The sequence below is a fragment of the Triturus cristatus genome, chromosome 4_2 (genome assembly GCF_964204655.1).
Source record: "Triturus cristatus chromosome 4_2, aTriCri1.1, whole genome shotgun sequence".
NCBI classification, from domain to species: domain Eukaryota; kingdom Metazoa; phylum Chordata; class Amphibia; order Caudata; family Salamandridae; genus Triturus; species Triturus cristatus.
Window position 1 is genome coordinate 652,113,940 of NC_140586.1, and position 15,111 is coordinate 652,129,050.

General features: G+C 46.6%; 1 protein-coding gene across 5 annotated transcripts in view; it reads right to left on the reverse strand.

Annotated features, from left to right (window-relative positions):
* The window catches only part of UBE2U (ubiquitin conjugating enzyme E2 U), a 376,214-nt gene that overhangs the window by 145,964 nt on the left and 215,139 nt on the right, over positions 1 to 15,111 (reverse strand). For all 5 annotated transcript variants that reach the window (XM_085602383.1, XM_085602382.1, XM_085602384.1 and 2 more), the window contains one exon: positions 12,450 to 12,576. In XM_085602383.1, the coding sequence (XP_085458509.1) occupies positions 12,450 to 12,576 (127 nt within the window). The remainder of the gene's footprint in view (positions 1 to 12,449; positions 12,577 to 15,111) is intronic.

The window sequence follows — 15,111 nt, forward strand, 5'->3', positions numbered from 1 at the left end:
CGGATGAATAGAAAACAGTTTCAGACTCGAAGCGTTTTGTGTACAGACCTAAATGGGGGAGCGGGGGGATTCCTTCACCAGCATCAAAACATTCCGACTGATGACACCACTGATTTCAAACCAGGCCTACGATCAAGGCACCTCATGCACTCAAAGCGCCAAGGCACTGTATCAAACACGGACATAACAGCTTCACCTCTAGACGTGTTATTCATGACAATAGAAACCCTTCTCTCAATAAAGAGCCATGATAAAGGGGTGATGCACTAACTCAATGTCTGGAGCTGGTCAGGCACACAGGAGTTAAGCAATGATTGTAATCAAGCCGAATGCATTAAGGCTGCAGATAAAATATGCCACAAAACTCCTCGCTCGCCACGCTCTGCAACCGTGCTTACAAAGCATTAACCTGTAAAGCAAGACAAGCTGCGGATGAGCTTCCTGTGCTGGGGACAAAGCAAGGGTGTGAGCCAGGGAGGCAACACGACATTTCCAAACTACAGGGAGGTCATGGAGTAATGTATGGCTAAAAACAAAATACATAGAATGAGCTCAGACGAGCAGTTCTCCCCGGAGACCAGAACCATTCCAGCTGGCTTCGAGGAGCAGGGCAGGCACAGATAATAGTGCCCCATGCTCTGAGGCAGGCTGCAGCCCAACCCTTCCCCCCTGTCCGCTTGGCTCCCGTGCTCTGCTAGAGCCCCATGATTGATTGGGAGGGGAAGGGAGTGCAGAGACAGTGAGACGGAGGAGTGGGAAATACATATGCATGAGTTGCTGTATCATAGTTGCTAAATCAGTGCCTTCGTGTTCTGCGCCTCAGACGGATTACAGAGCCATCATCACTGTGCAGGCCTCGGCAAAAGCACCATCCAAGGGCTTGGCTCTCGCTATCGGTCGGAATGATTCCACTGCAGAAGTTATTAGCCTTTCATTGTCCGAGATATCATTGCAGTTGAGATAACACAGATTTATGAGCCCCTTGATTAATCCCTGACCATTCCCCAACTTGTGCTTGAACTCGGCTTTGTGCAAGAAAACGCGGCCGCGCGCCAGAATGTTGGCACGCGAAGCTTGCAACAACTGAATTATTCATGCGTGCGGTTCCATCAACCTGAATTATAAATATAGAAAAACAATCAATGGCGTCTTACCCTGTCTTCATTCGCTGGTGTCTGGCGCAGGGGTCACCTAGGACTGTAGCGTCTGGCGTAATCTCTGTTTAGGTTTAACACAAGCCTTCCTGCCTTTCTATGACCAACATCATGTGTACAGACGAAATACACAAAGGTGAAAGCGAAACCAGCGCAGCGCTCGTGAAACGGTGCTGCGCTGGTAAAGAGATACTATGTACACAGCTATAGAGCAGGGAGGGAGAGTCTAAAAAGATAATGATTGTGCGCTGCGTGTGGCCCCATTGTAAAAGTAAAAGTGCAGTTTCTACAAATGCAAAGCGAGGCGGACATAAACCATGTGTGGCGCTGAGGCAGGGAAATACAAGATGAAGAAAAAGTAGTCCCAAAAGGAAAACAGAACTACGAAAGCGGACGAAAACTGCAGTTAGGCGGTGCTGCTTCCAGAATAAACAGAAGTGATGGATCGATCGACAGCCAATAATAAGCCCGCTAAGAAAAGCAATGCCAGAGTTTACTAATGGTAAGCGGCAGGAGAAATTACCCGGCAATAGGCAGAGTTTCACCCCTGATACAGATTACTTGAAGTCTCGGAGAGACAGCGCATGCGAGCTGCCTAGGCGAGACCTAAAAAGGTAAATACATCTGGCTTCAAAACTGGTATTACACTTTATGCTTACCACAGTCACTGATGTCTTTAGCAGTTTAGTTCTCTTATAAACCTCAGGTTTGTGATCAGATGGATCAAGTATGCTCTAAGCATTCAAAGGCAACAATGTCTCAATGAGGCTACTATCTCTCAACCTTTCATCTTAATGGTCGCTACAGCATACAATAAATCAGCTGGTCTCATCCCGTGTTACATCCAACGTTCAGTATCATCCAGTTACGAATCTTCCAAAAACAACTGCGTTCTAAAATGCTGGAACCGGTTGCTAATGGTTGGCATAGGATACGATTGCCTGACATAGTTTAAGAATGGTACAGAAAGACAGACTGGTACCTTGCGGTTAGGAAACTAATGGGAGTTAAAAGCGTCAGTGTTCTGTATTCGAATAACAACTGACTATAGTCATGATTTTCCACTGTAGGGAAGCTTAAAATATTGGGTGGCCCAACTGGATTGAAATGTTAAACAGATTAAGAATACAATCTGACCAGCGGTAGATGGCAGAAACTTTATGTTCTCATCAGCCTTAAGAGAGGTTAACATAGCCTTCGCCAAAGCAAAAGAGGGTTCGTCAAACTTCTTCAGGCCTCACTCCTGCCCAACACTGGCTCACAGCCAGGTACTCATTATTGGCTTCTAAGGCACGTGTCCAGGGCACATTCTATGTCTCTGACTTTTTGATCTTACTTACTTTCAGTCTTTCTTTTGGTCCTCTGGCAAGGCTCTCTTCTGCAGCTAGATGGGCTTTAAGCTAGTCCTAAAGACAAAGGGATGCTCTTTTTCCCACGGAGGATACAAGTGCTGGGTAAACTCCTCTGGATAAAGGCATTTTCCCAGCCCTGGGGGAAACAGTAACATGGGATGTACCGATCCTGGAGTAGTATTCCTCTCTCAACAGATGCTGTATATGTTCGCAATCGTGAACGGTAAATTCGCGAGCACAAACTACTGCTCGGGTAGAATTTCTACCCGAGCAGCAGGAAAACCAGCACAAACTGCAGTTCGCACTCCACTTGCGTAACTTCGCGGAGGGTTTTTGTAACTTCTCGGAGTTTCGCGTAGCAAAACTCCGTGAACTACGCCCAGGCCTGCTCAAGGTACATACAGCATACAGACTCTGAAAGCCAATTATGCATTGCAAAATGTTGGCTTTGAAGGAAACCATCACCACTTAGAAGTTGCACCAGCTCCACCTTTAACGCTAAAACTGGAAGCACCTTTGCAGGTTTTCCCCAGGGTTTTCTAAACTAACCTAGAGGACAAGGGAGCAGGAAACAGTCACAAGAATGCTTAAGATGTTATAGGGGCCATACATTACAAGTATATCTGAGCTGCTGCTGGGTAGATCAAGAACAGGAAACAATGATGCGGACAAACCAGTTTCTTCCAAGCATTGTTGTAGGGCAGACATCCATGTTTTGAAATTGCAGTTAATTCTTCCAACTATCCTTTGTGGGCTGCAACACTTCCAAGGAACAGGTATATGTCCATCAAAGAGAAGGTAACCTAAAGAAGAAAGCTCCATTTTGTACTGTGATCAATATGTACTGACGGAAGATACAAAATCCAAATCTGTATTTGTAATGTGTTACAGTGCAAAAAGGTGTTAAAACGTGGAGGCAATCACCCATTACTTTCTAGAAAAGGTAGGTTTTTGAGCCTTCCTAAAGGGAAGGAGAGTGATGCTCAGTAAAACCTCATATTATCTCATAAAACATTCAAGGGTTTACATGCTAGTGTCTGAACGGACGAAAAATCTGCTTGTTGCCTCCTGATTTTGGGTGGTACCAACAGGTTTTTATCATAGCATCTTAAAGACCATGATGGCTGGCAAATCTGAACAATCCATTTGAAGTAATTGGGAGCATTACTGTGAACAATGTGGGTAAAAAAAGATACCTGAACTTAATCAATGCCTGCACCATAAGCCTGTATAGACATCTTAGCACAGGTGAGATATTTCCACTTTTCTGTAAATAAGTCACTGTCCTTGGAATACTGTGAAGCCTCTTGCACCTTCTCACAACCTCTGTTGGGTTCTTTAGACAAATGAAATATCACCTGACTGCCATCCACATTGTTCTGAAAATCATGAACAATAACAGGATCTCTGGTTAGTGAAATGAAATGAAATGAATGAAAAATAAATTTATAAAGCGCAAAACATTCACCCAAGGGTTTCAAGGCGCTAAAGTCAAAGGCAATGTACACAACGCTACCAAAATCTAAGCAAGATCCCCCCCCCCCACTCTATACCTTTCACAGAACATAATTAATTGGGTTTTTGGGGAGTGGGGGGGAGTTTTATGTATCGCGAACTCGACCCGAAGGTATCAGAGAGCTTTGCAAGAGCACCAGTTGCGTTACAGAGGGACACATTAATTTTGTTAGGGCCAGGAAGATTAAGTGATTTGCCCAGAATCACAGGATGTTGAGCGTCCCTGCTGAGACTCGAACCCAGTTCCCCAGCTACGAGATTGACCGCTCTAGCCTTTAGGCCACATCCTCCCCCAAATTAGGAGACCATTGCCTGTGATATATTAATTGCATTAGACATGTGCTCTTTCAAGTATCATTTAGATCTAATTTTCTCCCAATGACCCAATAAGGATCTACAATAAGCAGTTATATAGAGTCAGACCACTGTGCAAAAAGGTATAAAACTATGTCAGATGTCCACCTCTGTTTGAATGTACTTCTACAATTGTATTTGCAATTCACAAACATACTCAGAAGTAGACCTAGAAAGCTGCACCATGTATAATTTTGTTGCTTCCCTATTGGGAATGCCAATGGCCTATTCATCGGCAGGGGCGGCTCCTCCGTTTGAGCGGAAGAGCATCGCTCCACAGGTTAAAATGCCCTTCTATGGCCCAGAATAGAAAAATAAAATAGCAATAAAGTAGGTTTATTACCATTTTATTTTTCAATATAACCCCGTGCTGATGCTCACGTCAGGTTGGCGGTGGGGCTGCTACTGAGTGACAGCAGCAGAGAGGAGGTTGGGCTGCATCAGCACTTTTCAAGGTGCGCATGTCCTTTTGGCCGGCTGTCTTGCTACGGGTCAGCCAGACATGTGCACTTTGGAAACTCTAACCCAGCTGTCTTATGCCAGCTGGGTTAGAGTAAGTGCAGGGCTCCAGTGTCCATGTGAGCGGCGAGTGAGGCCGCACTCTCCAATCAGGGCGTTGCTCTCACAGCGTTAGAGCAGCGCCAGGATTGGTTAACCCCTTCAGTGCCACGCCCTTTCCCCCTCCTGTGCCGGGCGTTGCATTAGTGGGTGGGGTTCATGACGAGATAGTCTCGTCATGGGCACAGCGCAACCGTGCTCCATGACGAGACTATCTCGTCATGGGCACAGAAGAGGTTAATGCACTTCTCAAGAGCTCATGCTGCAGGAGGAAGATGAGTAGCGAGGAAGGGGTCGGAGTCTTACACTTAGCAGGTAGGTGTTTTTTATTCTTACTCATTTTCCCACCTCACCACTTCACATAGATGCCAGCCGCCACTGTTCACTGGGTGTACTTAGGCTTAATGAGCAATTTTACACACACTGGGAAAATGCAGCATGATACACAAGTATCGGTAACGCTTTTTCTGATGGATACAGTATCTGCCTGTGGATTCCTCACCTTTTGATTTCTCACCTTTTTTTCCTTTTGAATTATCCCTACGCCAGCATTCCACTGAAACTTTTTTCTGGATTTCCCACGTCGATGAGGACATCATAATGGCACGGCTCCGCTCGGGGCTCCGTATGACGTCACCGGAGCCACAAGAAGACCTCGTCGGTGTGCTGACGTCAGTTCCACCCATTTTTTTTGTACCTCCGAGGCGAACCGACAACATAATTGGAGTATACACAGTATACAATATATACATAAAAACACACAGCATAAAGAAAAATAAGAAAAGCTAAAGAAACAAAGCCTAAACACCAATAGCAAGGCAATCAAAAGACATAGGAAAACAACCATGTCAAATAACTAATAAATCATTTGGTATACAAAGGTGGACAATGAGGAGGAGGGTGGGACAGTGAGGAATCCAGAGGCAGATACTATATCCACCATAAAAAGCGTTACCAAGGGTAAGTAACTTGTTCCTCTGAAGGATACATCTGCCTGTGGATTCCTCACCTTTTGAATGGAATACCACAGCAGTCCAACTCCCGGAGGAGGGTATCCAACTACTCATACCAAAATATCCTGCAGCACAGAGAGTGCAAAATGGCCATCCCTCCCAACCTCCGAATCCAAGCAGTAATGCTTCGCAAAGGTATGGAGGGAGGCCCAAGTTGCTGCCTTACAAATGTCAACAACAGGAACACCTCTAGCTAGCAGAGGAAGATGACTTGGCTCTGGTGAAATGTGCTCTAATACCTTCAGGCGGTTCCTTCTTGACCAAGGTGTAGCAGATCTTGATGCACAAGATGATCCACCTGGAGAGTGTACGCTTGTGGACATCCTTGCCTTTCATTCGTCAAATGTAGCCCGTGAAGAGCTGATCGTCCAGTCTCAGATCCTTGGGTCTGTCCAGATAGAAGCTGACAGCCCTCTTAGGATCCAGACGATGAGGTTTCTCCTTCTCCTTGGAAGGGGGAGGGGAGGATAGAAGGTAGGTAAGGTAATAGATTGTCCTAGATGGAAAGGAGTAACCACCTTAGGCAGGAAAGCATCCCTGGTCCTGAGAACCATCTTTTCTGCATGAATGGTTAAAAACTGAGGTTTAGAACTAAGAGCCTGAAGCTCTCTTACCCTCCTGGCCGAGGTAATAGAGATAAGAAAGACCGTTTTGAAAGTAAGAAGCCTCAACTGACAACTATGAAGAGGCTCAAACGGAGAGCCCATCAAGAAAGTGAGTACAAGATTTAAATCCCACTGAGGCATAATGAAGGGAATGGGAGGAAACCTATTGATGAGGCCCTTAATAAACCTCATTACAATTGGAGATTTAAATAAAGATGGCTGGTCCGGCAAACAGAGGAAAGCCGACAAGGCCGACAAATAACCCTTTACCGTGGCCACAGCACAACCCTAATGAGCCAAGGAAAGAGAGAAACACAGCACAGCAGACAAACAGGCCTTCAAAGGATCAATGAACCTCTCCACACCATTTCACAAATTTGGACCACCTGGAGGAATAAATAGATTTGGTGGAGTATCTCCTGGATGATAAAACAACTTCCACCACATCCGGTGGGAGAGAGAAAGAACTCAGGTTGCCCCGTTCAATCTCCAGGCATGAAGGTGCAGGGCATGGAGGTGTGGGTGTAGAACCTTCCCCTGCGACTGCGAGAGGAGATCTGCCCTTAGAGGGAGACGGAGCGGAGGGTGCGATGAGAGGTGAAGTAGATCTGTGTACCACACCCTTCTTGGCCAATCTGGGGTGATCAAAATGACTTGGGCCTGGTCTCCTCAGAACCAGAGGAATCAAGGGTATGAGAGGAAATGCCTAAAGGAGCTGCGAACGGCATTCTAACTGAAACGCGTCACCCAATGCTACCTGCGTCGGAAACTGGAGACTGCAGAACGACGGGCACTGCGCGTTCTCGTGAGTGGCAAAGAGGTTCAACCGAGGAAACCTCCACATCTTGAAGATGTGATGGACCACCTCCGGATGAATCCGCCACTCATGATCGGCCGAGAAACGCCGACTGAGACTGTCCGAACGCACATTTAGCACTCCTGCCAGATGATTGCCATCACACAAATACGATGGTCCTGTGCCCAGGACCAGAGTCGCAGAGCCTCTCTGCACAGACGAAACAACCCTACTCCTCCCTGTTTGTTTATGTACCACATCACAGTAGTGTTGTCCGTCAGGACCTGAACCGACTAACCGTGAAGGGCGGGAAGAAAGGCCTTGAGAACAAAAACATATCGTCCGCAATTCCAGTAGGTTGATATGAAACAACCTTTCCTCTGGAGACCAAAGACCTTTGATCTCCAGATCCCCCAGATGAGCACCCCACCCTAGAGTGGAGGCATCGTGATTACTGTGGAGGAAGATGAAAGGGCTTTCCTTGAAACAGGTTGCCCTCCACACTCCACCAAGATAGATCCGCTGCAGTGTCTCTGGAGATCCTGCCCATCTCCCTGAGATCTCTGTTGTGCTGATTCTGTTGCCTGCGGAGGCACCACTGGCGTGCCCTCATGTGCCAGCGTGCATGGTTGACCAACAGAATGCAGGAAGTGAACAGACCGAGCAGGCGTAGGACCTTCAGGACTGGAACAACAGCTTCATCGTGAAACAAAGGAATCATCTCTTGAATGTCGAGAATCCTCTGCGGAGGCGGGAAAGCTCGACACACAACAAAGTCCAGTACTGCCCCTATGAACAGGTTGCCCTATGAGGGCACCAGGTGAGATTTGGGCACATTTATCGAGAAGCCCAAGTCGAACAACAGCCGTGCTGTCATTTGCAGATGATCACTTTGAGCAGCCAGTCGTCAAGATGGGGGAAAAAAGGAATCCCTGACTTCCTGAGATGAGCTGCCACCACCGCCATCACCTTTGTGAAGACCTGAGGCGCGGACGTAAGATCGAACAGAAGGACTGCAAACTGGTAGTGCTGAGGCCCTACCGTAAAACGGAGATACTTCCTGTGCAACTTCAGGCTGGAGATGTGAAAATATGCATCCTGCAAGTCAATCGACACCATCCAGTCCTCTTGTTGCAGCGCTTGAAGAACCTGAGCTAGGGTCAACATCTTCAATTTCTCCTATTTGAGGTAAAAATTCAAGACCCTGAGGTCTAGGATAGGCCTTAATCTTCCGGCCTTCTTGGTAATCAGGAAATACCGGGAGAAGCATCCCTGGTTGCTTTCCTGCTCCGGGACCACCTCTATCGCACCTTTCTACAATAAGACAAGAACCTCCTGCTGCAGAAACAGCAAATGGTCCTCTGAACACCAGCCCTGGCAAGGAGGGTCAGGAGGAGGAAACTCCCGGAAGGGAAGGGCGTACCCATTTCCCACAAGATTCAAAACCCAATGGTTTGAAGTGATAGATTTCCAATCTTGAAGAAAATGGGGCACCCGACCCCCTACAGGACCAGCATGCTCCAAGATGGGGATCTAGAGCTACTTTCCCGTGGCACGAGTGGTGGGGGTAGGAGAGGAAGAAGAAGAGGAGAGTCGACGGAATGCACCTCGCAGATGACCTCCGCCGTTTCCTCTGTAAGATCTGTACAGAGAATTCTGCTGCTGATGCTGACGAGGCTGCTGTCGGCAACAAAAGGAAGCCACCTTACCAAAACCACAGTACCTCTTATATCCAAAACCCCTGGTTTGGGACCGAAGACCCAATGATTTTGAAGTGGCTCTACTGTCTTTAAATCTCTGCAGCGCAGAATGAGCTTATTCCCCAAAAAGCTTGGATCCATCGAACGGTGGGTCAAGGAGAGTAGCCTGCACATCCGCCGAAAACCCAGAAGACCTTAGCCAGGCATACCTCCTGGTAGCATTAGAAGAACCCATGACCCTAGCCACCGAATCAGCAGTATTCAAACCAGACTGGATAAATTGACGAGCTGCAGCCTGCGTATCTGCCAACACTTCTAAAAAGGGACCACGATCACTGTCCGGTAGCTTGGTAGCCAACTGCTTAGGCATGAACATACCTCCCTAACAAGCAGGTAGCATTGGTGGACTTCAATGCCATACTAGAGGAAGAGAAGGCCTTCTTGCAGGCTGTTCCAATTTTTTCTCCAGGAGCCTGAGGAAGAGATCCCGCCGATTGTTTAGAGCAGGAAGCCTGCACTACTAAACTTTCCGGTGAAGGATGAGCAGAAAAAAACAGGATCACCAGGAGAAGGCCTGTACCTCCTTGCCACAGACCTTGAAACAGCAGGTTCAGAAAGGGGCTGCCACCACACCTCTAGAATTGGCTCAGTCATAGCCTCATTAAATGGCAAAAGAGGCTCAACCACAGAAGATGGGGCATGTAAAACTTCCGTAAGAATATTTGGTCTGAACTCAGCAGTGGGCAACTGAAGGTCTAAAAGTTCAGCAGCCTTCCTAATAACAGCACGGTATGGTGCCACATAATGAGAAGGAGAGGCCTTTGGTGATGAAAGCTCCTACTCCGGGTACGTGTCTAAACCACTCCCCTCTTGAAGGCCCTCAAACTCATCAATGACTCTTCAATTTCACCTTCTTCAGCTTCATCCGGTTGAAATTCTTCCACTTCTAACAGCCTTTGGCCTTCTCTTCTTGACTGCAACTTCGGGACGGTGGCGGCAAGCACGGCGCCGGGGACACCGGCGTCGATGGAAGAGCCTCCGATGTAGGCAACGGCGCTGATCGAAGCAGAGAGGAGAAAGTCCACCAGATGGCGCCAGAGACTGAGAAAACGACGTCGAAAACCTCGGAGCCGGAAACTGCCATGACGGCGCTGTCGGCATAAAGGGCACAAAGGGTGTCTAGGCATATTGCTGAGGAACACCCAAATTGAATGCAAGTAGACCCACGGGGCCTGACGGCGCACCGGTAGAGTAAGCTGCTCTGGCAAACATGCCGTACATCGCATTAAGAAAATGTGAAGGATCCGACCCAGGTTCAGGAACGGGTGGATAAGGAGCCAAGTCTGAATCCATTCGAGGCCGAGTAGGCGTTGGGGCCGTCGGACCCAAAACATGTGAGGTTGAAGGCACAGGAGAAGACACCCTAGGCTCCTGAGAATCTCTTGGCGCCGGAGATAACTTTGGCACCAGAGAACCCCTCGGCGTTGGTGACTGCACCGGAGAATTCCTCAGCGTCGGAGAGTGAGACGGAGTCGCTTGAGGAGAATGAGAATGCGACGGCAAGATGAAATCTTTAGAGCAACATTGCGAAGCCGGAGATGGCGACATCGAAGCTCGACCCTTTGATGAACGAGTGAGCTAAAGAATGATGAGGAATTAAACCCAGATCACTTGACTGGGGGTGAGTGTTTGATTTGCTGAAACGCTCCATCCATCATCCCCTTTGGTATCGCTTTAATGAACGACGTCAGGAACCAACCGTGCTTTCTCTTCTTCTTATGTTTCCTCGACTTCAAAGTATGCGAAGTCGATGACTATGATTTTGACTTTGACCTCTTTCGGCCCCTCTTCTCCTTTCTTGCCTTTGCCATAAAAAGCTTAGCCTCATGCTCCTTCAAAGCCTTCGGATTCATCTTCCAACAACCAGAGCAGCCTCCGTTGTCATGGTCCGAAGAAAGACACCACAAACAGTCTTCATGGGGGTCAGTGATAGAAATATGACCCCCACACTCTCTGCAAGGCTTGAAACCCGACTTCTTCAATGTCGCCATAGCACTGCTAAACCAAGGGAAACAGCAGATAACAAAGTAACTGTGAAGAAAATGGAGAATCCCATAATGCCATTACGCGTCTACGGCATGGAAAAAAGGGAACGGACATCAGCATGCCGATGAGGTCTTCTTGTGGCTTCAGTGACGTCATACGGAGTCGCGAACGGAGCCATGCCATTAGGACGTACTCGTCAACGTGGGAGAGCTAGAAGAAAGTTACTGTGGAATGCTGGCGCAGGGGTAATTCAAAAGGAAAAAAAGGTGAGGAATCAAAAGGTGAGGAATCCACGGGCAGATGTATTCATCAGAGCAATTTTTCTTATTGTATTTTTTCCTTGATGGGGGAAAACATTTTTCCCTCTGGAGAAACCGACTCCACTTGTTCTCCTCTAAGTTTGGAGTTGATCCATTTCCTACCGTGGAACCGGAGTTACGTCAGACCTTTGCTGAAGTAAAACTTCACCCATTTGCGAGATGGAAAAGTGTTAGATCGGATTTTGTGGATGTCTACAATGTCCGTCGTTTGTAAGCGTTTAATATCTTATAATGCAAACCACACTTTGCTCCACCTATTCTCCACCCTCTAGTGCTGTGGAATTCTATGCGCACATGGTGGAGAATTAAAAAATAGTAAAACCATTTACGCCTGCCAGGATTTCTTCTGTGAATTTCTGGCAGACATGAATAAAGACATTCCTGGCTTACTGCTGAAAATGACTGTGAATCAGGCTCACAGTTTGCATGGTACTCCATTGTCTGCACCAGTAAACAAAAAGAATGCATAAGCCTTAGTCACAAGTTTAAAATAAACGATTAAGGCCTCAATCGTAGCTGATCACTTTCATTAATCTTGTAAACACAGGTCCATTAAACCACTATTATGAAAGGGACTCCTACAACCACAAACCCCTAACAACTAAAGAGTTGAGACAATAATTTGATTTTGACCAAACTCAGGGAGAACCTATTAAGTTCCCAATTGCAACTTTATGTGCAATCCTATCAACTTACCTCACCCAGGGGACACCCTTCCTTCAGGCAACAGCATAACATGGAACCCGCGTTTGCTGCTGTAGGGGGTTACCTACTCTGGTCTGTAGACGCAGGGAAATCAATCCTTTCCCTTAAACTTTCACCTACATGTGTCAACGTGGAACACAACGTTCATTTTGACTGACTATGTCGAAGAAAGCACTTCAGGGGATTAATTCTTGTGGCGCTCACGCTACACATCCTATTCAAGGAGAGCCTTTTGTCCCATCAAATGACTCGCTCAACTCTGACCCACACCTGTACCTCTAGCTGAACATTAATCCACCAAATTAGGCATTTAAAAACGGGAGGGCCTCACCTTCCATCTCCCGACTGGCTCTGACGCACTCACAAACTATTTTTCTATACTGTGAAGGGTTGTCCTTCAGCATTGCTGCGGCTTCCAGATTGACTGCATTTTCCAGAACAGGATTAGACAGCATCGTCTGTGTAAAATAAAACACATTGCATTGCTTAAAGTGTGCCTTCTCACTTATATAACCGAACCCTAGCTTTGGACAAAAATGTCTAAATGAAATTACACAATACAAGCCAAAACTAAATTATGAATTAAATATGATGGTCAAATAAGTCAATTTGAGACACAGACGTTTGTTTTCAAGATTATACTACTTATTGTAGTGACCATGCACACGATCATATTAGATTCAGTAACAGTTCTTTTTTTAATCAAATTATTACTTCTCAACACCACAATATATAATAAAATCCACCTGTTTATTTCCCTTTTGGTCGCAGGACTTCACTTAAGCTGCTGTTCAGCAATAATGATTTTAACTATATTTGTAAAGTTGTGAACACGTTTTCACTATCGGATTCAAAATTAGGAAAATAGAGAGAGATATATCGGGGGATGGCCACATTTTAAGGCCTACGTTGTTCCAAAGTCTTTGGATAAACAGGAGTGTTTTCACATCCCAGTCCCTAGTACTGAGTAAGTGTTAGCATTCACAACATGCATTGACAAAGCCAATAGGCCTTGCTTTAATGTACCAACAAATATAAACATAGGCATTCACAAATGCAAGATCCATACATTGTACCAGTGGCGGAGCGTCCATTGGGGCGCTGTGGCGTTGCCCCACTAATGCCGCCAGCCGCCATCCCTGCCATCACATGTATTATTAAATAATAACTCAGGCTGATTGAGTCGCGCACGCTCAGTGACACTGATGATTTCATTTTCCACCGGGCCGCCAGAGTCAATCGGACGCTGAAGGGGGTGGGGCTAGTGATCGGCCCTGCGGCAGCATGCAGCAACTAACAGTGACCGACTGTTGTAAGGTTACTGTTACAGTGTACTAAGCGCAGCAGGGAAGCAGTAATAATGCGCATGTTCAGCTTTGGGCTGGTCATTTTTATGACCAGCCCGAACATGCGCACTACCTTCCCCTTAGGAGAGCGAGGATTGCTTCATGCCGCAGCCCCCAGTCTCCTAATGGGCAGATAGCATCCCTGCTCAAGCCAATCCTGGCGCTGCTAATGCAGTGTCTGGATTGGCTGAGACACCGCGCGCACACAGTGAAGTCTGAGGCATAAGTAGCTAGCATTAGTATTGGGTGCCGCGCGTGGGTGGCACACTTGCTGAAAACGTATGGCCAATCACTGTGGCTTATGTGTAGCCATGCAGCAGTGATTGGCCATTTCGTTCGTGATGCTCACGCACCTCGTCGCAGACCGTCACCGCGCCAAAGGCACCACACCTCTCGTGCACTGCCACTGCACTGCCATAATACCTCCTGCTCGTGGCTCGTGTTGTGTACCTTGGATCACCTCAGTCAGCCAGCCTTGGTTGGTTCCTTAATTGTTGGATCATTTACGTCACCAATCGGAGATCCGATCATGCGTATCGTTACTTGAGGTCAGATTTACCTTATGTTTTATCTGTACCGAGCATTATTGGCATGCATGATCTTTCGCACCTTCTAAATCAATTTGTACCTTGTCATTCATTGGCCGTTTTTGAGTGGCATTTATTTTATTTCAGTTTTGCTATAAACGCTTGCGAAAGTAAAGCGGGTTTACAGGATGACTCACATATGCTGGTGGGTGCTGTTAAAATGCAAGAGCCAATATGTTACACAAAAGCTCTGATGAAATTATTAATTTGCATTGAAAAAAAGGGACTAGAACAGCGCAGAGTTAACATTGTACTGCTGCCATTTTCGTTTCTAGGATACGTCGTCCTCGTTTTTAACCTACTGGCTTCTGGGCTGACTGCACAGGTGTTTTATTCTTCTCTAAGTCCCATCGCACAGTGTGCCAATCAGTGAAGTGTAAAACAGATGTTTTCGTAGTAGTTGTCATTTTCCACATATTGGTTCCTCTGTGCATCTCTTGTTTCTCTTCAAAAGGGTCAGCAGTAAACATGGTTGGAGGACAGCTTTCTGGCTTGTTGATTATCATTTTTGTCCAGTTTTTTTCCGTCTTTAGTTTCAGTCAGATGATATCTGCAGTGCCCAGCGACGATCAGGCTTGCAGGGAATACGCTCTAATTTTAGCACTGCTGAGAGGAAATGGTCTTTCTCTTTCTGACTGGAAATAGTTTTGCTGTGTTTGTGTTTTGTACCTTATATGCTGTATTTTCAGTTTCTTGACAACTTGATTGATTTCTGACGCAAGCCACATATGTTTTGCTTTGTTTTTTATTTTGTTTAGCAAACAGTGTCCCTTTTATCCATAACAGCTGCACTTCTGGTGCAGTTTGTGTGCATTGCAAGACTCAAGATGGTTTACCATTTTATTAGGACTTTTGAGATCTGCACAAAATATACAGTATGTTAAACATAGCCTCCCTTCCCCGCCTACGGGCGATTGAAAGCCACCCAGTGTTTCTTAATTCGTGCCGAAACAGACGATAGTTTTGTTAAGTCTCATTGCAGCACCATTTTTGTGGTATCTAGGATACCCGACCTAGGGTTCTTTGAGCCTATTTTGGGACTCCTCCGGGAATTCCACAG